The sequence below is a fragment of the Hyperolius riggenbachi genome, chromosome 3, assembly GCF_040937935.1.
Source record: "Hyperolius riggenbachi isolate aHypRig1 chromosome 3, aHypRig1.pri, whole genome shotgun sequence".
Classification (NCBI taxonomy): domain Eukaryota; kingdom Metazoa; phylum Chordata; class Amphibia; order Anura; family Hyperoliidae; genus Hyperolius; species Hyperolius riggenbachi.
The window spans coordinates 4,057,665-4,083,532 of NC_090648.1; the positions used below are offsets into that span (position 1 = coordinate 4,057,665).

A 25,868-nucleotide genomic window follows, 5' to 3' on the forward strand; every position below is an offset into this window, starting at 1 on the left:
ATGCTGTGTATACAATGATGTGTGGTGGTCGGTGACCGGTTAGACTGCTCGAGGCGAGGTTCCATGCTTGTCTGAGGAGGTAGGTTTGTAGGGGAAGGATGCTGTGTATACAATGATGTGTGGTGGTCGGTTAGACTGCTCGAGGCGAGGTTCCATGCTTGTCTGAGGAGGTACATTTGTAGGTGAAGGATGCTGTGTATACAATGATGTGTGGTGGTCGGTGACCGGTTAGACTGCTCGAGGTGAGGTTCCATGCTTGTCTGAGGAGGTATGTTTGCAGGGGAAGGATGCTGTGTATACAATGATGTGTGGTGGTCGGTGACTGGTTAGACTGCTCTAGGCGAGGTTCCATGCTTGTCTGAGGAGGTACATTTGTAGGGGAAGGATGCTGTGTATACAATGATGTGTGGTGGTCGGTGACTGGTTAGACTGCTCTAGGCGAGGTTCCATGCTTGTCTGAGGAGGTACATTTGTAGGGGAAGGATGCTGTGTATACAATGATGTGTGGTGGTCAGTGACTGGTTAGACTGCTCGAGGTGAGGTTCCATGCTTGTCTGAGGAGGTATGTTTGTAGGTGAAGGATGCTGTGTATACAATGATGTGTGGTGGTCGGTGACTGGTTAGACTGCTCTAGGCGAGGTTCCATGCTTGTCTGAGGAGGAACGTTTGTAGGGGAAGGATGCTGTGTATACAATGATGTTGGTGGTCGGTGACTGGTTAGACTGCTCTAGGTGAGTTTCCATGCTTGTCTGAGGAGGTACGTTTGTAGGGGAAGGAAGCTGTGTATACAATGATGTGTGGTGGTCGGTGACCGGTTAGACTGCTCGAGGTGAGGTTCCATGCTTGTCTGAGGAGGTATGTTTGCAGGGGAAGGATGCTGTGTATACAATGATGTGTGGTGGTTGGTGACTGTTTAGACTGCTCTAGGTGAGGTTCCATGCTTGTCTGAGGAGGTACGTTTGTAGGTGAAGGATGCTGTGTATACAATAATGTGTGGTGGTCGTTTACTGGTTAGACTGCTCTAGGCGAGGTTCCATGCTTGTCTGAGGAGGTATGTTTGTAGGGGAAGGATGCTGTGTATACAATGATGTTGGTGGTCGGTGACTGGTTAGACTGCTCTAAGCGAGGTTCCATGCTTGTCTGAGGAGGTAGGTTTGTAGGTTAAGGATTCTGTGTGTACAATGATGTGTGGTGGTCGGTGACTGGTTAGACTGCTCGAGGCGAGGTTCCATGCTTGTCTGAGGAGGTACGTTTGTAGGTGAAGGATGCTGTGTATACAATGATGTGTGGTGGTCGGTTACCGGTTAGACTGCTCTAGGCGAGGTTCCATGCTTGTCTGAGGAGGTACGTTTGTAGGGGAAGGATGCTGTGTATACAGTGATGTGTGGTGGTCAGTGACTGGTTAGACTGCTCTAGGCGAGGTTCCATGCTTGTCTGAGGAGGTACGTTTGTAGGTGAAGGATGCTGTGTATACAATGATGTGTGGTGGTCGGTTAGACTGCTCTAGGCGAGATTCCATGCTTGTCTGAGGAGGTACATTTGTAGGGGAAGGATGCTGTGTATACAATGATGTGTGGTGGTCGGTGACTGGTTAGACTGCTCTAGGCGAGGTTCCATGCTTGTCTGAGGAGGTACATTTGTAGGGGAAGGATGCTGTGTATACAATGATGTGTGGTGGTCAGTGACTGGTTAGACTGCTCTAGGCGAGGTTCCATGCTTGTCTGAGGAGGTACGTTTGTAGGTGAAGGATGCTGTGTATACAATGATGTGTGGTGGTCGGTGACTGGTTAGACTGCTCTAGGCAAGGTTCTATGCTTGTCTGAGGAGGTACGTTTGTAGAGGATCGATGCTGTGTATACAATGATGTGTGGTGGTCGGTTAGACTGCTCTAGGCGAGGTTCCATGCTTGTCTGAGGAGGTAAATTTGTAGGGGAAGGATGCTGTGTATACAATGATGTGTGGTGGTCGGTGACTGGTTAGACTGCTCTAGGTGAGTTTCCATGCTTGTCTGAGGAGGTACGTTTGTAGGGGAAGGATGCTGTGTATACAATGATGTGTGGTGGTCGGTGACCGGTTAGACTGCTCGAGGTGAGGTTCCATGCTTGTCTGAGGAGGTGGGTTTGTAGGGGAAGGATGCTGTGTATACAATGATGTGTGGTGGTCGGTGACCGGTTAGACTGCTCTAGGCGAGGTTCCATGCTTGTCTGAGGAGGTATGTTTGTAGGTGAAGGATGCTGTGTATACAATGATGTGTGGTGGTCGGTGACTGGTTAGACTGCTCGAGGTGAGGTTCCATGCTTGTCTGAGGAGGTGCGTTTGTAGGGGAAAGATGCTGTGTATACAATGATGTGTGGTGGTCGGTGACCGGTTAGACTGCTCTAGGCGAGGTTCCATGCTTGTCTGAGGAGGTATGTTTGTAGGTGAAGGATGCTGTGTATACAATGATGTGTGGTGGTTGGTGACTGTTTAGACTGCTCTAGGTGAGGTTCCATGCTTGTCTGAGGAGGTACGTTTGTAGGTGAAGGATGCTGTGTATACAATAATGTGTGGTGGTCGGTTACTGGTTAGACTGCTCTAGGTGAGTTTCCATGCTTGTCTGAGGAGGTACGTTTGTAGGTGAAGGATGCTGTGTATACAATGATGTGTGGTGGTCGGTGACCGGTTAGACTGCTCTAGGCGAGGTTCCATGCTTGTCTGAGGAGGTACATTTGTAGGTGAAGGATGCTGTGTATACAATGATGTGTGGTGGTTGGTGACTGGTTAGACTGCTCTAGGTGAAGTTCCATGCTTGTCTGAGGAGGTACGTTTGTAGGTGAAGGATGCTATGTATACAATGATGTATGGTGGTCGGTGACTGGTTAGACTGCTCTAGGCGAGATTCCATGCTTGTCTGAGGAGGTACATTTGTAGGTGAAGGATGCTGTGTATACAATGATTTATGGTGGTCGGTGACTGGTTAGACTGCTCTAGGCGAGGTTCCATGCTTGTCTGAGGAGGTATGTTTGTAGGGGAAGGATGCTGTGTATACAATGATGTGTGGTGGTCGGTGACTGGTTAGACTGCTCTAGGCGAGGTTCCATGCTTGTCTGAGGAGGTACGTTTGTAGATGAAGGATGCTGTGTATACAATGATGTGTGGTGGTCGGTGACCGGTTAGACTGCTCGAGGCGAGGTTCCATGCTTGTCTGAGGAGGTAGGTTTGTAGGGGAAGGATGCTGTGTATACAATGATGTGTGGTGGTCGGTTAGACTGCTCGAGGCGAGGTTCCATGCTTGTCTGAGGAGGTACATTTGTAGGTGAAGGATGCTGTGTATACAATGATGTGTGGTGGTCGGTGACCGGTTAGACTGCTCGAGGTGAGGTTCCATGCTTGTCTGAGGAGGTATGTTTGTAGGGGAAGGATGCTGTGTATACAATGATGTGTGGTGGTCGGTGACTGGTTAGACTGCTCTAGGCGAGGTTCCATGCTTGTCTGAGGAGGTACGTTTGTAGAGGATCGATGCTGTGTATACAATGATGTGTGGTGGTCGGTTAGACTGCTCTAGGCGAGGTTCCATGCTTGTCTGAGGAGGTACATTTGTAGGGGAAGGATGCTGTGTATACAATGATGTGTGGTGGTCGGTGACTGGTTAGACTGCTCTAGGCGAGGTTCCATGCTTGTCTGAGGAGGTACATTTGTAGGGGAAGGATGCTGTGTATACAATGATGTGTGGTGGTCAGTGACTGGTTAGACTGCTCGAGGTGAGGTTCCATGCTTGTCTGAGGAGGTATGTTTGTAGGTGAAGGATGCTGTGTATACAATGATGTGTGGTGGTCGGTGACTGGTTAGACTGCTCTAGGCGAGGTTCCATGCTTGTCTGAGGAGGAACGTTTGTAGGGGAAGGATGCTGTGTATACAATGATGTTGGTGGTCGGTGACTGGTTAGACTGCTCTAGGTGAGTTTCCATGCTTGTCTGAGGAGGTACGTTTGTAGGGGAAGGATGCTGTGTATACAATGATGTGTGGTGGTCGGTGACCGGTTAGACTGCTCGAGGTGAGGTTCCATGCTTGTCTGAGGAGGTATGTTTGCAGGGGAAGGATGCTGTGTATACAATGATGTGTGGTGGTTGGTGACTGTTTAGACTGCTCTAGGTGAGGTTCCATGCTTGTCTGAGGAGGTACGTTTGTAGGTGAAGGATGCTGTGTATACAATAATGTGTGGTGGTCGGTTACTGGTTAGACTGCTCTAGGTGAGTTTCCATGCTTGTCTGAGGAGGTACGTTTGTAGGTGAAGGATGCTGTGTATACAATGATGTGTGGTGGTCGGTGACCGGTTAGACTGCTCTAGGCGAGGTTCCATGCTTGTCTGAGGAGGTACATTTGTAGGTGAAGGATGCTGTGTATACAATGATGTGTGGTGGTTGGTGACTGGTTAGACTGCTCTAGGTGAAGTTCCATGCTTGTCTGAGGAGGTACGTTTGTAGGTGAAGGATGCTATGTATACAATGATGTATGGTGGTCGGTGACTGGTTAGACTGCTCTAGGCGAGATTCCATGCTTGTCTGAGGAGGTACATTTGTAGGTGAAGGATGCTGTGTATACAATGATTTATGGTGGTCGGTGACTGGTTAGACTGCTCTAGGCGAGGTTCCATGCTTGTCTGAGGAGGTATGTTTGTAGGGGAAGGATGCTGTGTATACAATGATGTGTGGTGGTCGGTGACTGGTTAGACTGCTCTAGGCGAGGTTCCATGCTTGTCTGAGGAGGTACGTTTGTAGATGAAGGATGCTGTGTATACAATGATGTGTGGTGGTCGGTGACCGGTTAGACTGCTCGAGGCGAGGTTCCATGCTTGTCTGAGGAGGTAGGTTTGTAGGGGAAGGATGCTGTGTATACAATGATGTGTGGTGGTCGGTTAGAGTGCTCGAGGCGAGGTTCCATGCTTGTCTGAGGAGGTACATTTGTAGGTGAAGGATGCTGTGTATACAATGATGTGTGGTGGTCGGTGACCGGTTAGACTGCTCGAGGTGAGGTTCCATGCTTGTCTGAGGAGGTATGTTTGCAGGGGAAGGATGCTGTGTATACAATGATGTGTGGTGGTCGGTGACTGGTTAGACTGCTCTAGGCGAGGTTCCATGCTTGTCTGAGGAGGTACGTTTGTAGAGGATCGATGCTGTGTATACAATGATGTGTGGTGGTCGGTTAGACTGCTGTAGGCCAGGTTCCATGCTTGTCTGAGGAGGTACATTTGTAGGGGAAGGATGCTGTGTATACAATGATGTGTGGTGGTCGGTGACTGGTTAGACTGCTCTAGGCGAGGTTCCATGCTTGTCTGAGGAGGTACATTTGTAGGGGAAGGATGCTGTGTATACAATGATGTGTGGTGGTCAGTGACTGGTTAGACTGCTCGAGGTGAGGTTCCATGCTTGTCTGAGGAGGTATGTTTGTAGGTGAAGGATGCTGTGTATACAATGATGTGTGGTGGTCGGTGACTGGTTAGACTGCTGTAGGCGAGGTTCCATGCTTGTCTGAGGAGGAACGTTTGTAGGGGAAGGATGCTGTGTATACAATGATGTTGGTGGTCGGTGACTGGTTAGACTGCTCTAGGTGAGTTTCCATGCTTGTCTGAGGAGGTACGTTTGTAGGGGAAGGATGCTGTGTATACAATGATGTGTGGTGGTCGGTGACCGGTTAGACTGCTCGAGGTGAGGTTCCATGCTTGTCTGAGGAGGTATGTTTGCAGGGGAAGGATGCTGTGTATACAATGATGTGTGGTGGTCGGTGACTGGTTAGACTGCTCTAGGCGAGGTTCCATGCTTGTCTGAGGAGGTACATTTGTAGGGGAAGGATGCTGTGTATACAATGATGTGTGGTGGTCAGTGACTGGTTAGACTGCTCGAGGTGAGGTTCCATGCTTGTCTGAGGAGGTATGTTTGTAGGTGAAGGATGCTGTGTATACAATGATGTGTGGTGGTCGGTGACTGGTTAGACTGCTCTAGGCGAGGTTCCATGCTTGTCTTAGGAGGAACGTTTGTAGGGGAAGGATGCTGTGTATACAATGATGTTGGTGGTCGGTGACTGGTTAGACTGCTCTAGGTGAATTTCCATGCTTGTCTGAGGAGGTACGTTTGTAGGGGAAGGATGCTGTGTATACAATGATGTGTGGTGTCTGAGGAGGTACATTTGTAGGGGAAGGATGCTGTGTATACAATGATGTGTGGTGGTCGGTGACTGGTTAGACTGCTCTAGGCGAGGTTCCATGCTTGTCTGAGGAGGTATGTTTGCAGGGGAAGGATGCTGTGTATACAATGATGTGTGGTGGTCGGTGACTGGTTAGACTGCTCTAGGCGAGGTTCCATGCTTGTCTGAGGAGGAACGTTTGTAGGGGAAGGATGCTGTGTATAGAATGATGTTGGTGCTCGGTGACTGGTTAGACTGCTCTAGGTGAGTTTCCATGCTTGTCTGAGGAGGTACGTTTGTAGGGGAAGGATGCTGTGTATACAATGATGTGTGGTGGTCGGTGACCGGTTAGACTGCTCGAGGTGAGGTTCCATGCTTGTCTGAGGAGGTACATTTGTAAATGAAGGATGCTGTGTATACAATGATGTTGGTGGTCGGTGACCGGTTAGACTGCTCTAGGTGAGTTTCCATGCTTGTCTGAGGAGGTATGTTTGTAGGTGAAGGAGACTGTCACAAACACACGAAGTTATCCTGCGCTCCAGCCGAGAGGTCACACTGTCACAGATGGTTCCCCTTTAAAGTTTCCACACTGCAGCGCTCCAGATAGGGTGATTGGCAAAACAACTAAGAAAGAATAGAGCGCGCCATAGTGCATTAAACGTTTTCAGGGTATTTTATTGACACATAAAAGTTCTACTCACAAACATAGGAGTTAAAATCGCATGTCAGCGGAATGCCAGCCGCTTCCCTCAGTGGTGGAGGATGACGCGCTGTGGCCAGCATGCTGTGTATACAATAATGTTGGTGGTCGGTGACTGGTTAGACTGCTCTAGGCGAGGTTCCATGCTTGTCTGAGGAGGTACGTTTGTAGGGGAAGGATGCTGTGTATACAATGATGTGTGGTGGTCGGTGACCGGTTAGACTGCTCTAGGCGAGGTTCCATGCTTGTCTGAGGAGGTACGTTTGTAGGGGAAGGATGCTGTGTATACAATGATGTGTGGTGGTCGGTGACCGGTTAGACTGCTCTAGGCGAGGTTCCATGCTTGTCTGAGGAGGTCTGTTTGTAGGGGAAGGATGCTGTGTATACAATGATGTTGGTGGTTGGTGACTGGTTAGACTGCTCTAGGCGAGGTTCCATGCTTGTCTGAGGAGGTACGTTTGTAGGTGAAGGATGCTGTGTATACAATGATGTGTGGTGGTCGGTGACTGGTTAGACTGCTCTAGGCGAGATTCCATGCTTGTCTGAGGAGGTACGTTTGTAGGTGAAGGATGCTGTGTATACAATGATTTATGGTGGTCGGTGACTGGTTAGACTGCTCTAGGCGAGATTCCATGCTTGTCTGAGGAGGTATGTTTGTAGGGGAAGGATGCTGTGTATACAATGATGTGTGGTGGTCGGTGACTGGTTAGACTGCTCTAGGCGAGGTTCCATGCTTGTCTGAGGAGGTATGTTTGTAGGGGAAGGATGCTGTATATACAATGATGTGTGGTGGTCGGTGACTGGTTAGACTGCTCTAGGCGAGGTTCCATGCTTGTCCGAGGAGGTACGTTTGTAGGTGAAGGATGCTGTGTATACAATGATGTGTGGTGGTCGGTTACTGGTTAGACTGCTCTAGGTGAGTTTCCATGCTTGTCTGAGGAGGTACGTTTGTAGGTGAAGGATGCTGTGTATACAATGATGTGTGGTGGTCGGTGACCGGTTAGACTGCTCTAGGCGAGGTTCCATGCTTGTCTGAGGAGGTACGTTTGTAGGTGAAGGATGCTGTGTATACAATGATGTGTGGTGGTTGGTGACTGGTTAGACTGCTCTAGGTGAAGTTCCATGCTTGTCTGAGGAGGTACGTTTGTAGGTGAAGGATGCTGTGTATACAATGATGTGTGGTGGTCGGTGACCGGTTAGACTGCTCGAGGTGAGGTTCCATGCTTGTCTGAGGAGGTACGTTTGTAGGTGAAGGATGCTATGTATACAATGATGTATGGTGGTCGGTGACTGGTTAGACTGCTCTAGGCGAGGTTCCATGCTTGTCTGAGGAGGTATGTTTGTAGGGGAAGGATGCTGTGTATACAATGATGTGTGGTGGTCGGTGACTGGTTAGACTGCTCTAGGTGAGGTTCCATGCTTGTCTGATGAGGTACGTTTGTAGGTGAAGGATGCTGTGTATACAATGATGTGTGGTGGTCGGTGACCGGTTAGACTGCTCTAGGCGAGGTTCCATGCTTGTCTGAGGAGGTACGTTTGTAGGGGAAGGATGCTGTGTATACAATGATGTGTGGTGGTCGGTGACTGGTTAGACTGCTCTAGGTGAGTTTCCATGCTTGTCTGAGGAGGTACGTTTGTAGGTGAAGGATGCTGTGTATACAATGATGTGTGGTGGTCGGTGACTGGTTAGACTGCTCTAGGCGAGGTTCCATGCTTGTCTGAGGAGGTATGTTTGTAGGGGAAGGATACTGTGTATACAATGATGTGTGATGGTCGGTGACTGGTTAGACTGCTCTAGGCGAGGTTCCATGCTTGTCTGAGGAGGTACATTTGTAGGGGAAGGATGCTGTGTATACAATGATGTGTGGTGGTCAGTGACTGGTTAGACTGCTCTAGGCAAGGTTCCATGCTTCTCTGAGAAGGTACGTTTGTAGGTGAAGGATGCTGTGTATACAATGATGTGTGGTGGTCGGTTAGACTGCTCGAGGCGAGGTTCCATGCTTGTCTGAGGAGGTATATTTGTAGGTGAAGGATGCTGTGTATACAATGATGTGTGGTGGTCGGTGACTGGTTAGACTGCTCTAGGCGAGGTTCCATGCTTGTCTGAGGAGGTACGTTTGTAGGTGAAGGATGCTGTGTATACAATGATGTGTGGTGGTCGGTGACCGGTTAGACTGCTCTAGGCGAGGTTCCATGCTTGTCTGAGGAGGTACGTTTGTAGAGGATCGATGCTGTGTATACAATGATGTGTGGTGGTCGGTTAGACTGCTCTAGGCGAGGTTCCATGCTTGTCTGAGGAGGTACATTTGTAGGGGAAGGATGCTGTGTATACAATGATGTGTGGTGGTCGGTGACTGGTTAGACTGCTCTAGGCGAGGTTCCATGCTTGTCTGAGGAGGTACATTTGTAGGGGAAGGATGCTGTGTATACAATGATGTGTGGTGGTCAGTGACTGGTTAGACTGCTCGAGGTGAGGTTCCATGCTTGTCTGAGGAGGTATGTTTGCAGGGGAAGGATGCTGTGTATACAATGATGTGTGGTGGTCGGTGACTGGTTAGACTGCTCTAGGCGAGGTTCCATGCTTGTCTGAGGAGGAACGTTTGTAGGGGAAGGATGCTGTGTATACAATGATGTTGGTGGTCGGTGACTGGTTAGACTGCTCTAGGTGAGTTTCCATGCTTGTCTGAGGAGGTACGTTTGTAGGGGAAGGATGCTGTGTATACAATGATGTGTGGTGGTCGGTGACCGGTTAGACTGCTCTAGGTGAGGTTCCATGCTTGTCTGAGGAGGTACATTTGTAAATGAAGGATGCTGTGTATACAATGATGTTGGTGGTCGGTGACTGGTTAGACTGCTCTAGGTGAGTTTCCATGCTTGTCTGAGGAGGTACGTTTGTAGGTGAAGGATGCTGTGTATACAATGATGTGTGGTGGTCGGTGACTGGTTAGACTGCTCTAGGCGAGGTTCCATGCTTGTCTGAGGAGGAACGTTTGTAGGGGAAGGATGCTGTGTATACAATGATGTTGGTCGTCGGTGACTGGTTAGACTGCTCTAGGCGAGGTTCCATGCTTGTCTGAGGAGGTACATTTGTAGATGAAGGATGCTGTGTATACAATGATGTTGGTGGTCGGTGACTGGTTAGACTGCTCTAGGTGAGTTTCCATGCTTGTCTGAGGAGGTACGTTTGTAGGGGAAGGATGCTGTGTATACAATGATGTATGGTGGTCGGTGACTGGTTAGTCTGCTCGAGGTGAGGTTCCATGCTTGTCTGAGGAGGTACATTTGTAAATGAAGGATGCTGTGTATACAATGATGTTGGTGGTCGGTGACTGGTTAGACTGCTCTAGGTGAGTTTCCATGCTTGTCTGAGGAGGTACGTTTGTAGGTGAAGGATGCTGTGTATACAATGATGTGTGGTGGTCGGTGACTGGTTAGACTGCTCTAGGCGAGGTTCCATGCTTGTCTGAGGAGGAACGTTTGTAGGGGAAGGATGCTGTGTATACAATGATGTTGGTCGTCGGTGACTGGTTAGACTGCTCTAGGCGAGGTTCCATGCTTGTCTGAGGAGGTACATTTGTAGATGAAGGATGCTGTGTATACAATGATGTGTGGTGGTTGGTGACTGGTTAGACTGCTCTAGGCGAGGTTCCATGCTTGTCTGAGGAGGTACGTTTGTAGGGGAAGGATGCTGTGTATACAATGATGTGTGGTGGTCGGTGACTGGTTAGATTACTCTAGGCGAGGTTCCATGCTTGTCTGAGGAGGTACGTTTGTAGGGGAAGGATGCTGTGTATACAATGATGTGTGGTGGTCGGTGACTGGTTAGACTGCTCTAGGCGAGGTTCCATGCTTGTCTGAGGAGGTCTGTTTGTAGGGGAAGGATGCTGTGTATACAATGATGTGTGGTGGTCGGTGACTGGTTAGACTGCTCTAGGCGAGGTTCCATGCTTGTCTGAGGAGGTATGTTTGTAGGGGAAGGATGCTGTGTATACAATGATGTTGGTGGTCGGTGACTGGTTAGACTGCTCTAGGCGAGGTTCCATGCTTGTCTGAGGAGGTACGTTTGTAGGGGAAGGATGCTGTGTATACAATGATGTGTGGTGGTCGGTGACTGGTTAGACTGCTCTAGGAGAGGTTCCATGCTTGTCTGAGGAGGTATGTTTGTAGGGGAAGGATGCTGTGTATACAATGATGTTGGTGGTCGGTGACTGGTTAGACTGCTCTAGGCGAGGTTCCATGCTTGTCTGAGGAGGTACGTTTGCAGATGAAGGATGCTGTGTATACAATGATGTGTGGTGGTCGGTGACCGGATAGACTGCTCTAGGCGAGGTTCCATGCTTGTCTGATGAGGTACGTTTGTAGGGGAAGGATGCTGTGTATACAATGATGTGTGGTGGTCGGTGACTGGTTAGACTGCTCTTGGCGAGGTTCCATGCTTGTCTGAGGAGGTACGTTTGTAGGGGAAGGATGCTGTGTATACAATTATGTGTGGTGACTGAGGAGGTACGTTTGTAGGTGAAGGATGCTGTGTATACAATGATGTGTGGTGGTTGGTGACTGGTTAGATTACTCTAGGCGAGGTTCCATGCTTGTCTGAGGAGGTATGTTTGTAGGGGAAGGATGCTGTGTATACAATGATGTGTGGTGGTCGGTGACTGGTTAGACTGCTCTAGGCGAGGTTCCATGCTTGTCTGAGGAGGTACGTTTGTAGGGGAAGGATGCTGTGTATACAATGATGTGTGGTGGTCGGTGACTGGTTAGACTGCTCTAGGCGAGGTTCCATGCTTGTCTGAGGAGGTACGTTTGTAGGTGAAGGATGCTGTGTATACAATGATGTGTGGTGGTCGGTGACTGGTTAGACTGCTCTAGGTGAGTTTCCATGCTTGTCTGAGGAGGTACGTTTGTAGGTGAAGGATGCTGTGCATACAATGATGTGTGGTGGTCGGTGACTGGTTAGACTGCTCTAGGCGAGGTTCCATGCTTGTCTGAGGAGGTACGTTTGTAGGGGAAGGATGCTGTGTATACAATGATGTGTGGTGGTTGGTGACTGGTTAGACTGCTCTAGGTGAGTTTCCATGCTTGTCTGAGGAGGTACGTTTGTAGGGGAAGGATGCTGTGCATACAATGATGTGTGGTGGTCGGTGACTGGTTAGACTGCTCTAGGCGAGGTTCCATGCTTGTCTGAGGAGGTACGTTTGTAGGGGAAGGATTCTGTGTATACAATGATGTGTGGTGGTGGGTGACTGGTTAGACTGCTCTAGGTGAGGTTCCATGCTTGTCTGAGGAGGTGCGTTTGTAGGTTGTGTTAGAAGATGGAGGGTGGACATCATTTATGTCTCATGACTCTTCTCTTCTTTTCTGCAGAGAAATTAACAAACGTCTAACAGAGGAACAAGCCAGGAAAACCTACGAAAGATCCACAAAGTTGGAACAAGATTTCACAGAGTGCTTCTCAGGTGAGCCACGTTCCCACGTGTATCAGACGTGTATCTACCCATCTGCATACGTACCTCCCAGCTAGCTAGGTATAGGTGTCCACAGTATAGGTAGCCAGACATAGGTGTCTCCAGTATAGGTAGCCAGGTATAGGTGTCCCCAGTATAGGTAGCCAGGTATAGGTGCAGCCAGTATAGGTAGCCAGGTATAGGTGCCCCCAGTATAGGTAGCCAGGTATAGGTGTCCCCAGTATAGGTAGCCGGGTATAGGTGTCCCCAGTATCGATAGCCAGGTATAGGTGCCCCCAGTATAGGTAGCCAGGCATAGGTGTCCCCAGTATAGGTTGCCAGGTATAGGTGTCCCCAGTATCGATAGCCAGGTATAGGTGCCCCCAGTATAGGTAGCCAGGCATAGGTGTCCCCAGTATAGGTAGCCAGGTATTGGTGTCCCCAGTATAGGTAGCCAGACATGGGTGTCCCCAGTATAAGTAGCAAGACATAGGTGACCCCAGTATAAGTAGACAGGTATAGGTGTCCCCAGTATAGGTAGTCAGCTATTGGTGCCTCCAGTATAGGTAGCCAGGTATAGGTGTCCCCAGTATAGGTAGCCAGCTATAAGTGCCCCCAGTATAGGTAGCCAGGCATAGCTGTTCCCAGTATAGGTAGCCAGGCATAGGTGAACCTAGTAAAGGTAGCCAGCTATAAGTGCCTCCAGAATAGGTAGCCAGCAATAGGTGCCCCCAGTATAGGTTATTATTATTATTATTTATTGCATTTAAATAGCACCAACACTGTACAATACATAGGATTACAGACAATGATAACAGGGTGACTGATAGCAAAATACAGGTAATAAACAATAGATACATAGGTACCTCCCAGTAAAGGTTAGCTAGGTATATGTGCCCCCAGTATAGGTAGCCAGGCATAGCTACCTCCCAGTAAAGGTTAGCTAGGTATAGGTGCCCCCATTATAGATAGCCAGATATAGGTGCCCCCAGTATAGGTAAGCCAGGCATAGGTACCTCCCAGTATAGGTAGCCAGGCATAGGTGCCCCCAGTATAGGTTAGCCAGGTAGGTGCCCCCCAGTACAGGTTAGCCAGGTAGGTTCCCCAGTATAGGTAGCCAGCTATAGGTACCCCCAGTAAATTTTAGCTAGGTATAGATGCCCCTAGCATAGGTAGCCAGGTATAGGTGCCCCTAGTATAGGTATCCAGCTATAGGTGCCCTCAGTATACATAGCCAGGCATAGGTGCCTCCCAGTATAGGTAGCCAGGCATAGGTGCCCCCAGTATAGATTAGCTAGGTATAGGTGCCCCCAGTATAGGTAGCCAGGCTTAGGTACCTCCCAGTAAAGGTTAGCTAGGTATAGGTGCCCCCAGTATAGGTAGCCAGGCATAGGTACCTCCCAGTATAGGTAGCCAGGCATAGGTGCCCCCAGTATAGGTTAGCCAGGTAGGTGCCCCCCAGTACAGGTTAGCCAGGTAGGTTCCCCAGTATAGGTAGCCAGCTATAGGTACCCCCAGTAAATTTTAGCTAGGTATAGATGCCCCTAGCATAGGTAGCCAGGTATAGGTGCCCCTAGTATAGGTATCCAGCTATAGGTGCCCTCAGTATACATAGCCAGGCATAGGTGCCTCCCAGTATAGGTAGCCAGGCATAGGTGCCCCCAGTATAGATTAGCTAGGTATAGGTGCCCCCAGTATAGGTAGCCAGGCTTAGGTACCTCCCAGTAAAGGTTAGCTAGGTATAGGTGCCCCCAGTATAGGTAGCCAGGTACAGGTGCCTCCCAGTATAGATTAGCTAGGTATAGGTGGCCCCAGTATAGGCAGCCAGGCATAGTTACCTCCCAGTAAAGGTTAGCTAGGTATAGGTTCCCACAGTATAGGCAGCCAGGCATAGCTACCTCCCAGTAAAGGTTAGCTAGGTATAGGTGCCCCCATTATAGATAGCCGGATATAGGAGCCCCCAGTATAGTTTAGCCAGGCATAGGTATCCCCAGTATAGGTAGCCAGGCATAGGTGCCCCCAGTATAGATAGCCAGGCATAGGTGCCCCAGTATAGTTTAGCCAGGTAGGTGCCTCCCAGTATAGGTAGCCAGGCATAGGTATCCCCAGTATAGGTAGCCAGGCATAGGTGCCCACAGTATAGGTTAGCCAGGTAGGTGTCCCCCAGTACAGGTTAGCCAGGCAGGTTCCCCCAGTATAGGTAGCCAGCTATTGGTACCCCCAGTAGATTTTAGCTAGGTATAGATGCCCCTAGCATAAGTAGCCAGCTATAAGTGCCCTCAGTATACATAGCCAGGCATAGGTGCCCCCAGTATAGGATGCCAGGTAGGTTTGCCCAGTATAGGTAGCCAGGTATCGGTACCCCCAGTAAAGGTAATCTAGGTACAGGTGCCCCCAGTATACATAGCCAGGTAGGTGCCCCCCAGTACAGGTTAGCTAGGTATAGGTGCCCCCAGTATATGTAGCCAGGCATAGGTGCCCCCCAGTACAGGTTAGCTAGGTACAGGTGCCCCCAGTATACATAGCCAGGCACAGGTGCCTCCTAGTATAGGTAGCCAGCCATAGGTGCCAACAGCATAGTCTAGCCAGGTAGGTCCCCCAGTATAGGTAGCTAAACATAGGTGCCCCCAGCATAGGTAATGGAGGGAGGAGCCCCAGCCCCACTGAAACTCAGCTGCCCGACTTTTCCCTCCCTTGTTCTCCCCCTGTGCTCCCCCCTCTTGGCACAGTAACTGCAACAGAAGTCTCTGAAAAGAGCTCACTACCTTCCTGGCTCCAAGCGATGTTCATGTGAGCCCTGTCTACAGTGCTGCTAATACTCTCACTACAACCTGCTAATCAGGAAGTAGGGGGAGTGTACTGAGTGTAAGCGGCACTGCAGATACAGGAGGCCGGCTCACGTGAGCTCTGTCTACAGTGCTGCTAATACTCTCACTACAACCTGCTAATCAGGAAGTAGGGGGAGTGTACTGAGTGTAAGCGGCACTGCAGATACAGGAGCCCGGCTCACGTGAGCTCCGTCTGCAGTGCTGCCAATACTCTCACTACTTCCTGCTAATCAGGAAGTAGGGAGAGTGTACTGAGTGTAGGCGGCACTGCAGATACAGGAGCCCGGCTCACGTGAGCTCCGTCTGCAGTGCTGCCAATACTCTCACTACTTCCTGCTAATCAGGAAGTAGGGAAAGTGTACTGAGTGTAGGCGGCACTGCAGATACAGGAGCCCGGCTCATGTGAGCTCTGTCTGCTGTGCTGCTAATACTCTCACTACTTCCTGCTAATCAGGAAGTAGGGAGAGTGTACTGAGTGTAAGTGGCACTGCAGATACAGGAGCCCGGCTCACGTGAGCTCTGTCTGCTGTGCTGCCAATACTCTCACTACTTCCTGCTAATCAGGAAGTAGGGAGAGTGTACTGAGTGTAAGCGGCACTGCAGATACAGGAGCCCGGCTCACGTGAGCTCTGTCTGCAGTGCTGCTAATACTCTCACTACTTCCTGCTAATCAGGAAGTAGGGAGAGTGTACTGAGTGCAGGCGGCACTGCAGATACAGGAGCCCGGCTCATGTGAGCTCTGTCTGCAGTGCTGCTAATACTCTCACTACTTCCTGCTAATCAGGAAGTAGGGAGAGTGTACTGAGTGTAGGCGGCACTGCAGATACAGGAGGCCGGCTCATGTGAGCTCTGTCTGCTGTGCTGCTAATACTCTCACTACTTCCTGCTAATCAGGAAGTAGGGAGAGTGTACTGAGTGTAAGCGGCACTGCAGATACAGGAGGCCGGCTCATGTGAGCTCTGTCTGCAGTGCTGCCAATACTCTCACTACTTCCTGCTAATCAGGAAGTAGGGAGAGTGTACTGTGTGCAGGCGGCACTGCAGATACAGGAGGCCGGCTCATGTGAGCTCTGTCTGCAGTGCTGCTAATACTCTCACTACTTCCTGCTAATCAGGAAGTAGGGAGAGTGTACTGAGTGTAGGCGGCACTGCAGATACAGGAGGCCGGCTCATGTGAGCTCTGTCTGCAGTGCTGCCAATACTCTCACTACTTCCTGCTAATCAGGAAGTAGGGAGAGTGTACTGAGTGTAAGTGGCACTGCAGATACAGGAGCCCGGCTCACGTGAGCTCTGTCTGCTGTGCTGCTAATACTCTCACTACTTCCTGCTAATCAGGAAGTAGGGAGAGTGTACTGAGTGTAGGCGGCACTGCAGATACAGGAGGCCGGCTCATGTGAGCTCTGTCTGCAGTGCTGCTAATACTCTCACTACTTCCTGCTAATCAGGAAGTAGGGAAAGTGTACTGAGTGTAGGCGGCACTGCAGATACAGGAGCCCGGCTCACATGAGCTCTGTCTGCAGTGCTGCTAATACTCTCACTACTTCCTGCTAATCAGGAAGTAGGGAGAGTGTACTGAGTGTAGGCGGCACTGCAGATACAGGAGGCCGGCTCATGTGAGCTCTGTCTGCAGTGCTGCTAATACTCTCACTACTTCCTGCTAATCAGGAAGTAGGGAAAGTGTACTGAGTGTAGGCGGCACTGCAGATACAGGAGCCCGGCTCACGTGAGCTCTGTCTGCAGTGCTGCTAATACTCTCACTACTTCCTGCTAATCAGGAAGTAGGGAGAGTGTACTGAGTGTAAGCGGCACTGCAGATACAGGAGGCCGGCTCACGTGAGCTCTGTCTGCTGTGCTGCTAATACTCTCACTACTTCCTGCTAATCAGGAAGTAGGGAGAGTGTACTGAGTGTAAGCGGCACTGCAGATACAGGAGGCCGGCTCATGTGAGCTCTGTCTGCTGTGCTGCCAATACTCTCACTACTTCCTGCTAATCAGGAAGTAGGGAGAGTGTACTGAGTGTAGGCGGCACTGCAGATACAGGAGCCCGGCTCACGTGAGCTCTGTCTGCAGTGCTGCTAATACTATCACTACTTCCTGCTAATCAGGAAGTAGGGAGAGTGTACTGAGTGTAGGCGGCACTGCAGATACAGGAGCCCGGCTCACATGAGCTCTGTCTGCAGTGCTGCTAATACTCTCACTACTTCCTGCTAATCAGGAAGTAAGGAGAGTGTACTGAGTATAAGTGGCACTGCAGATACAGGAGCCCGGCTCACGTGAGCTCTGTCTGCTGTGCTGCTAATACTCTCACTACTTCCTGCTAATCAGGAAGTAGGGAGAGTGTACTGAGTGTAGGCGGCACTGCAGATACAGGAGGCCGGCTCATGTGAGCTCTGTCTGCAGTGCTGCTAATACTCTCACTACTTCCTGCTAATCAGGAAGTAGGGAGAGTGTACTGAGTATAAGTGGCACTGCAGATACAGGAGCCCGGCTCATGTGAGCTCTGTCTGCAGTGCTGCTAATACTCTCACTACTTCCTGCTAATCAGGAAGTAGGGAGAGTGTACTGTGTGCAGGCGGCACTGCAGATACAGGAGCCCGGCTCATGTGAGCTCTGTCTGCAGTGCTGCTAATACTCTCACTACTTCCTGCTAATCAGGAAGTAGGGAGAGTGTACTGAGTGTAGGCGGCACTGCAGATACAGGAGCCCGGCTCACGTGAGCTCTGTCTGCTGTGCTGCCAATACTCTCACTACTTCCTGCTAATCAGGAAGTAGGGAGAGTGTACTGAGTGTAGGCGGCACTGCAGATACAGGAGCCCAGCTCACGTGAGCTCTGTCTGCAGTGCTGCCAATACTCTCACTACTTCCTGCTAATCAGGAAGTAGGGAGAGTGTACTGAGTGTAGGCGGCACTGCAGATACAGGAGGCCGGCTCACGTGAGCTCTGTCTGCTGTGCTGCTAATACTCTCACTACTTCCTGCTAATCAGGAAGTAGGGGGAGTGTACTGAGTGTAAGTGGCACTGCAGATACAGGAGGCCGGCTCACGTGAGCTCTGTCTGCTGTGCTGCCAATACTCTCACTACTTCCTGCTAATCAGGAAGTAGGGAGAGTGTACTGAGTGTAAGCGGCACTGCAGATACAGGAGCCCAGCTCACGTGAGCTCTGTCTGCTGTGCTGCCAATACTCTCACTACTTCCTGCTAATCAGGAAGTAGGGAGAGTGTACTGAGTGTAGGCGGCACTGCAGATACAGGAGCCCGGCTCACGTGAGCTCTGTCTGCAGTGCTGCTAATACTCTCACTACTTCCTGCTAATCAGGAAGTAGGGGGAGTGTACTGAGTGTAAGTGGCACTGCAGATACAGGAGGCCGGCTCATGTGAGCTCTGTCTGCTGTGCTGCTAATACTCTCGCTACTTCCTGCTAATCAGGAAGTAGGGAGAGTGTACTGAGTATAAGTGGCACTGCAGATACAGGAGCCCGGCTCACGTGAGCTCTGTCTGCAGTGCTGCCAATACTCTCACTACTTCCTGCTAATCAGGAAGTAGGGAGAGTGTACTGAGTGTAGGCGGCACTGCAGATACAGGAGGCCGGCTCATGTGAGCTCTGTCTGCTGTGCTGCTAATACTCTCGCTACTTCCTGCTAATCAGGAAGTAGGGAGAGTGTACTGAGTATAAGTGGCACTGCAGATACAGGAGCCCGGCTCACGTGAGCTCTGTCTGCAGTGCTGCCAATACTCTCACTACTTCCTGCTAATCAGGAAGTAGGGAGAGTGTACTGAGTGTAGGCGGCACTGCAGATACAGGAGGCCGGCTCATGTGAGCTCTGTCTGCAGTGCTGCCAGGGCCGGATTTCTGGCAAGGCCACATAGGCCATGGCCTAGGGCACCAGAAATTTAGGGGCGGCTCAGTGAAGGACATGAAAGCTGTTCCATGCAGCCATCCCTATCTACAAGACAGCTTTAACCTTTGAACTCTCTGTCCTGTACTTGTGTCTTCCCTGCAAGACCTGTAAGCTCTATCCTGCAGGTACACTTCAGCCTAACTCACATGGTGGCACAATGGGTCCATCATTAATGAGATGGCAAACATAACGTAAAAGTTCTTAAGGAAAATACAACTTATAATTTATACGCGTATTACTGAAATATTTATTGTCTGAGACATCCAATGATGTTAGTAGAATTCTCATTGGGGCACAAAGAGATAACAACCATACAGACGGTATAATTGGCCTTGGGCGGTAAAAAGTACAAATCCGGCCCTGAGTGCTGCTAATACTCTCACTACTTCCTGCTAATCAGGAAGTAGGGAGAGTGTACTGAGTGTAGGCGGCACTGCAGATACAGGAGGCCGGCTCACGTGAGCTCCGTCTGCAGTGCTGCCAATACTCTCACTACTTCCTGCTAATCAGGAAGTAGGGAGAGTGTACTGAGTGTAAGCGGCACTGCAGATACAGGAGCCCGGCTCACATGAGCTCTGTCTGCAGTGCTGCTAATACTCTCACTACTTCCTGCTAATCAGGAAGTAGGGAGAGTGTACTGAGTGTAGGCGGCACTGCAGATACAGGAGCCCGGCTCACATGAGCTCTGTCTGCAGTGCTGCTAATACTCTCACTACTTCCTGCTAATCAGGAAGTAGGGAAAGTGTACTGAGTGTAGGCGGCACTGCAGATACAGGAGCCCGGCTCACATGAGCTCTGTCTGCAGTGCTGCTAATACTCTCACTACTTCCTGCTAATCAGGAAGTAGGGAGAGTGTACTGAGTGTAGGTGGCACTGCAGATACAGGAGGCCGGCTCATGTGAGCTCTGTCTGCAGTGCTGCTAATACTCTCACTACTTCCTGCTAATCAGGAAGTAGGGAGAGTGTACTGAGTGTAGGTGGCACTGCAGATACAGGAGGCCGGCTCACGTGAGCTCTGTCTGCAGTGCTGCCAATACTCTCACTACTTCCTGCTAATCAGGAAGTAGGGAGAGTGTACTGAGTGTAGGCGGCACTGCAGATACAGGAGCCCAGCTCACGTGAGCTCTGTCTGCAGTGCTGCCAATACTCTCACTACTTCCTGCTAATCAGGAAGTAGGGAAAGTGTACTGAGTGTAGGCGGCACTGCAGATACAGGAGGCCGGCTCACGTGAGCTCTGTCTGCAGTGCTGCTAATACTCTCACTACTTCCTGCTAATCAGGAAGTAGGGAGAGTGTACTGAGTGTAAGCGGCACTGCAGATACAGGAGCCCGGCTCACGTGAGCTCTGTCTGCAGTGCTGCTAATACTCTCACTACTTCCTGCTAATCAGGAAGTAGGGAGAGTGTACTGTGTGCAGGCGGCACTGCAGATACAGGAGGCCGGCTCACGTGAGCTCTGTCTGCTGTGCTGCTAATACTCTCACTACTTCCTGCTAATCAGGAAGTAGGGAGAGTGTACTGAGTGTAGGCGGCACTGCAGATACAGGAGCCCAGCTCACGTGAGCTCTGTCTGCAGTGCTGCCAATACTCTCACTACTTCCTGCTAATCAGGAAGTAGGGAGAGTGTACTGAGTGTAGGCGGCACTGCAGATACAGGAGCCCAGCTCACGTGAGCTCTGTCTGCAGTGCTGCCAATACTCTCACTACTTCCTGCTAATCAGGAAGTAGGGAGAGTGTACTGAGTGTAAGCGGCACTGCAGATACAGGAGCCCGGCTCACATGAGCTCTGTCTGCAGTGCTGCTAATACTCTCACTACTTCCTGCTAATCAGGAAGTAGGGAGAGTGTACTGAGTGTAGGCGGCACTGCAGATACAGGAGGCCGGCTCATGTGAGCTCTGTCTGCTGTGCTGCTAATACTCTCGCTACTTCCTGCTAATCAGGAAGTAGGGAGAGTGTACTGAGTATAAGTGGCACTGCAGATACAGGAGCCCGGCTCACGTGAGCTCTGTCTGCAGTGCTGCCAATACTCTCACTACTTCCTGCTAATCAGGAAGTAGGGAGAGTGTACTGAGTGTAGGCGGCACTGCAGATACAGGAGGCCGGCTCATGTGAGCTCTGTCTGCAGTGCTGCTAATACTCTCACTACTTCCTGCTAATCAGGAAGTAGGGAGAGTGTACTGAGTGTAGGCGGCACTGCAGATACAGGAGGCCGGCTCACGTGAGCTCCGTCTGCAGTGCTGCCAATACTCTCACTACTTCCTGCTAATCAGGAAGTAGGGAGAGTGTACTGAGTGTAAGCGGCACTGCAGATACAGGAGCCCGGCTCACATGAGCTCTGTCTGCAGTGCTGCTAATACTCTCACTACTTCCTGCTAATCAGGAAGTAGGGAGAGTGTACTGAGTGTAGGTGGCACTGCAGATACAGGAGGCCGGCTCATGTGAGCTCTGTCTGCAGTGCTGCTAATACTCTCACTACTTCCTGCTAATCAGGAAGTAGGGAGAGTGTACTGAGTGTAGGTGGCACTGCAGATACAGGAGGCCGGCTCACGTGAGCTCTGTCTGCAGTGCTGCCAATACTCTCACTACTTCCTGCTAATCAGGAAGTAGGGAGAGTGTACTGAGTGTAGGCGGCACTGCAGATACAGGAGCCCAGCTCACGTGAGCTCTGTCTGCAGTGCTGCCAATACTCTCACTACTTCCTGCTAATCAGGAAGTAGGGAAAGTGTACTGAGTGTAGGCGGCACTGCAGATACAGGAGGCCGGCTCACGTGAGCTCTGTCTGCAGTGCTGCTAATACTCTCACTACTTCCTGCTAATCAGGAAGTAGGGAGAGTGTACTGAGTGTAAGTGGCACTGCAGATACAGGAGCCCGGCTCACGTGAGCTCTGTCTGCAGTGCTGCTAATACTCTCACTACTTCCTGCTAATCAGGAAGTAGGGAGAGTGTACTGTGTGCAGGCGGCACTGCAGATACAGGAGGCCGGCTCACGTGAGCTCTGTCTGCTGTGCTGCCAATACTCTCACTACTTCCTGCTAATCAGGAAGTAGGGAGAGTGTACTGAGTGTAAGCGGCACTGCAGATACAGGAGCCCGGCTCACATGAGCTCTGTCTGCAGTGCTGCTAATACTCTCACTACTTCCTGCTAATCAGGAAGTAGGGGGAGTGTACTAAGTGTAAGTGGCACTGCAGATACAGGAGGCCGGCTCACGTGAGCTCTGTCTGCTGTGCTGCCAATACTCTCACTACTTCCTGCTAATCAGGAAGTAGGGAGAGTGTACTGAGTGTAAGCGGCACTGCAGATACAGGAGCCCGGCTCACGTGAGCTCTGTCTGCAGTGCTGCTAATACTCTCACTACTTCCTGCTAATCAGGAAGTAGGGAGAGTGTACTGAGTGCAGGCGGCACTGCAGATACAGGAGCCCGGCTCATGTGAGCTCTGTCTGCAGTGCTGCTAATACTCTCACTACTTCCTGCTAATCAGGAAGTAGGGAGAGTGTACTGAGTGTAAGCGGCACTGCAGATACAGGAGCCCGGCTCACATGAGCTCTGTCTGCAGTGCTGCTAATACTCTCACTACTTCCTGCTAATCAGGAAGTAGGGAGAGTGTACTGAGTGTAAGTGGCACTGCAGATACAGGAGGCCGGCTCACGTGAGCTCTGTCTGCTGTGCTGCTAATACACTCACTACTTCCTGCTAATCAGGAAGTAGGGAGAGTGTACTGAGTGTAAGCGGCACTGCAGATACAGGAGGCCGGCTCACGTGAGCTCTATCTGCAGTGCTGCTAATACTCTCACTACTTCCTGCTAATCAGGAAGTAGGGAGAGTGTACTGAGTGTAGGCGGCACTGCAGATACAGGAGCCCGGCTCACGTGAGCTCTGTCTGCAGTGCTGCCAATACTCTCACTACTTCCTGCTAATCAGGAAGTAGGGGGAGTGTACTGAGTGTAAGTGGCACTGCAGATACAGGAGGCCGGCTCACGTGAGCTCTGTCTGCTGTGCTGCCAATACTCTCACTACTTCCTGCTAATCAGGAAGTAGGGAGAGTGTACTGAGTGTAGGCGGCACTGCAGATACAGGAGGCCGGCTCACGTGAGCTCTGTCTGCTGTGCTGCCAATACTCTCACTACTTCCTGCTAATCAGGAAGTAGGGAGAGTGTACTGAGTGTAAGTGGCACTGCAGATACAGGAGGCCGGCTCACGTGAGCTCTGTCTGCAGTGCTGCTAATACTCTCACTACTTCCTGCTAATCAGGAAGTAGGGAGAGTGTACTGAGTGTAAGCGGCACTGCAGATACAGGAGCCCAGCTCACGTGAGCTCCGTCTGCAGTGCTGCTAATACCCTCACTACTTCCTGCTAATCAGGAAGTAGGGAGAGTGTACTGAGTGTAAGTGGCACTGCAGATACAGGAGGCCGGCTCATGTGAGCTCTGTCTGCAGTGCTGCTAATACTCTCACTACTTCCTGCTAATCAGGAAGTAGGGAGAGTGTACTGAGTGTAGGTGGCACTGCAGATACAGGAGCCCGGCTCACGTGAGCTCTGTCTGCTGTGCTGCCAATACTCTCGCTACTTCCTGCTAATCAGGAAGTAGGGAGAGTGTACTGTGTGCAGGCGGCACTGCAGATACAGGAGCCCGGCTCATGTGAGCTCTGTCTGCAGTGCTGCTAATACTCTCACTACTTCCTGCTAATCAGGAAGTAGGGAGAGTGTACTGAGTGTAGGCGGCACTGCAGATACAGGAGGCCGGCTCATGTGAGCTCTGTCTGCAGTGCTGCTAATACTCTCACTACTTCCTGCTAATCAGGAAGTAGGGAGAGTGTACTGAGTGTAGGCGGCACTGCAGATACAGGAGCCCGGCTCATGTGAGCTCTGTCTGCAGTGCTGCTAATACTCTCACTACTTCCTGCTAATCAGGAAGTAGGGAGAGTGTACTGAGTGTAAGCGGCACTGCAGATACAGGAGCCCGGCTCACGTGAGCTCTGTCTGCTGTGCTGCTAATACTCTCACTACTTCCTGCTAATCAGGAAGTAGGGAGAGTGTACTGAGTGTAGGCGGCACTGCAGATACAGGAGCCCGGCTCACGTGAACATTGCCAGGAAGGGGGGAGAGCAAAGGAGGGAGAAGTTGGGCCCCCCTTCTTATGACTGAGTCCTGGGGTGGCCGCGGCTCTCCCTTCAATCATTGCCTCCCATCCTTTACAGTCCCCCCGGGAGGACACCCGCATGGCCCGTCCATAGAAACGGGGCTGAATCCATGCCATGCACAGATGAGGATCAACCAATCCAAAACCGTCTTTAGGGATGCTGGATTATTATGGCTCTGTAATATTAACAAGCTGACACATCATTGCATTCCAGCGGATCTGGAGGCGTGGCTAGCTTACAGGGACAACAAAGGATGATTTGCATATTTCAGCAGTGGTGCATTGTGGAGACATCATAGGCTCACTCCAACCTGAATAATGGCAAATACCTCCTGTGATAAGAAGGCAAACTTCAGCTGTGCTATAAGTCCTGTCACAGAAAGTCTCCCCAAGCCATTAGCAGCTTCTGGAAGTAGCTAGTCATAAAAACACTAGTAGAATCAGTGGGCCATGCCTGATCTTCACGTCTTTGAGGTGGACAGCCTAGCGTTTGTCTTCTGTTTATAATGGAAGGGTTATATAGACTGCGGCTAACTGTTTCCTTCTTTCCCATTTCCCTCCTCCCCCCCCCCCCCCCCCTTCCCATCCTATCTTCTCATTCTTCCTTCCAGCGGTGGTTGAAGGAGACAGTTTTGAAGAAGTCTACCATAAAATAAAAGGGATCATTGAGGACCTTTCAGGACCTTACATCTGGGTTCCCTCTCGTGAAAGACTCTAAAGCCAGCCTCTTCCATCACCCTCAGCATGATGAGCGGAGACTGCTCTCTCCTGGAGCTGTGTATATGTGGAGACAATAAGGCACTTCCTGGCTCCACGTGGCCTCCCCCTCCCCGGAGGGCCTTATGTCATGTCCTCCCACATATCAGGGGGCCACCAAGTTTGTGTTTATATGTTTTTACGTGCGTATTTTATACATGCACAAAACTCATATAGACCACAACCAAGCGCGCCTCTTCTTTTTGCTCTTGGCTCCTCGTGGGAGTGGTTTCCTTGTGGTCTTGCCCCTGCTGAATGCAGTGGACGTTGATCCTGCAGTCCCACCTAAAAGAGTGGATGGAGCCTGTTGTATAAAGAGACTTTTAGTCCTGGTTTTTTATCTCGCTGTCTGCGTTAATATTGTGCATGCGTCTTATACTGGAAGGGGGGAGCTCTGGAAAATTTTTCCCCCATCCCCACGCACATGCCCTAGGAGTACGGGGCAATATGAACTATAACTCCCCCTGTGAGGGGCAGTAGATTCATGGATGTCTCCTTAGCTCTCAAACAAAGCCATGGAGGGGTGTTGTGTGCAGTGCTCTGTGGAGCTCAGAAGGAGGGGAGTTTGCGCAGGAGGCACTGTCGGTGCGCTCGTCAGGAAGCAGAAGGTGGAAGGACGCACGCTGCCGGGCTCGCCAGGAGAAGGGTTACATACAGTACAGTAATAAAGATACAACTATTTTATGTGGATAAATAAAATGTTATATATTTATCTGCTGCCTCCGTGTCTCTCTACACCATTTCCACTAACAGAGATACCTCGTGTCAGTTATCTGCTGTGTCAGTTATCTGCCCAGTGCTGCATGTCCTACCTGCAGTCCCCAGCAGGGGCAGTATATGTTCCTACATACTCCGTGTCAGTTATCTGCCCTGTGCTGTATGTCCTCCCCGCAGTCCCCAGCAGGGGTAGTATATGTCCCTACATACCCTGTGTCAGTTATCTGC

The 25,868-nt window shown here is 50.6% G+C and overlaps 1 protein-coding gene across 8 annotated transcripts in view; it reads left to right on the top strand.

Moving 5' to 3' along the window:
- DLG4 (discs large MAGUK scaffold protein 4) overlaps positions 1-25,635 on the top strand; it is a 508,272-nt gene extending 482,637 nt beyond the window's left edge. For all 8 annotated transcript variants that reach the window (XM_068273811.1, XM_068273814.1, XM_068273812.1 and 5 more), the window contains 2 exons: positions 12,224-12,315; positions 24,779-25,635. In XM_068273811.1, the coding sequence (XP_068129912.1) occupies positions 12,224-12,315; positions 24,779-24,885 (199 nt within the window). In that variant the 3' untranslated portion in view covers positions 24,886-25,635. The remainder of the gene's footprint in view (positions 1-12,223; positions 12,316-24,778) is intronic.
- Positions 25,636-25,868: the final 233 nt, after the last annotated feature.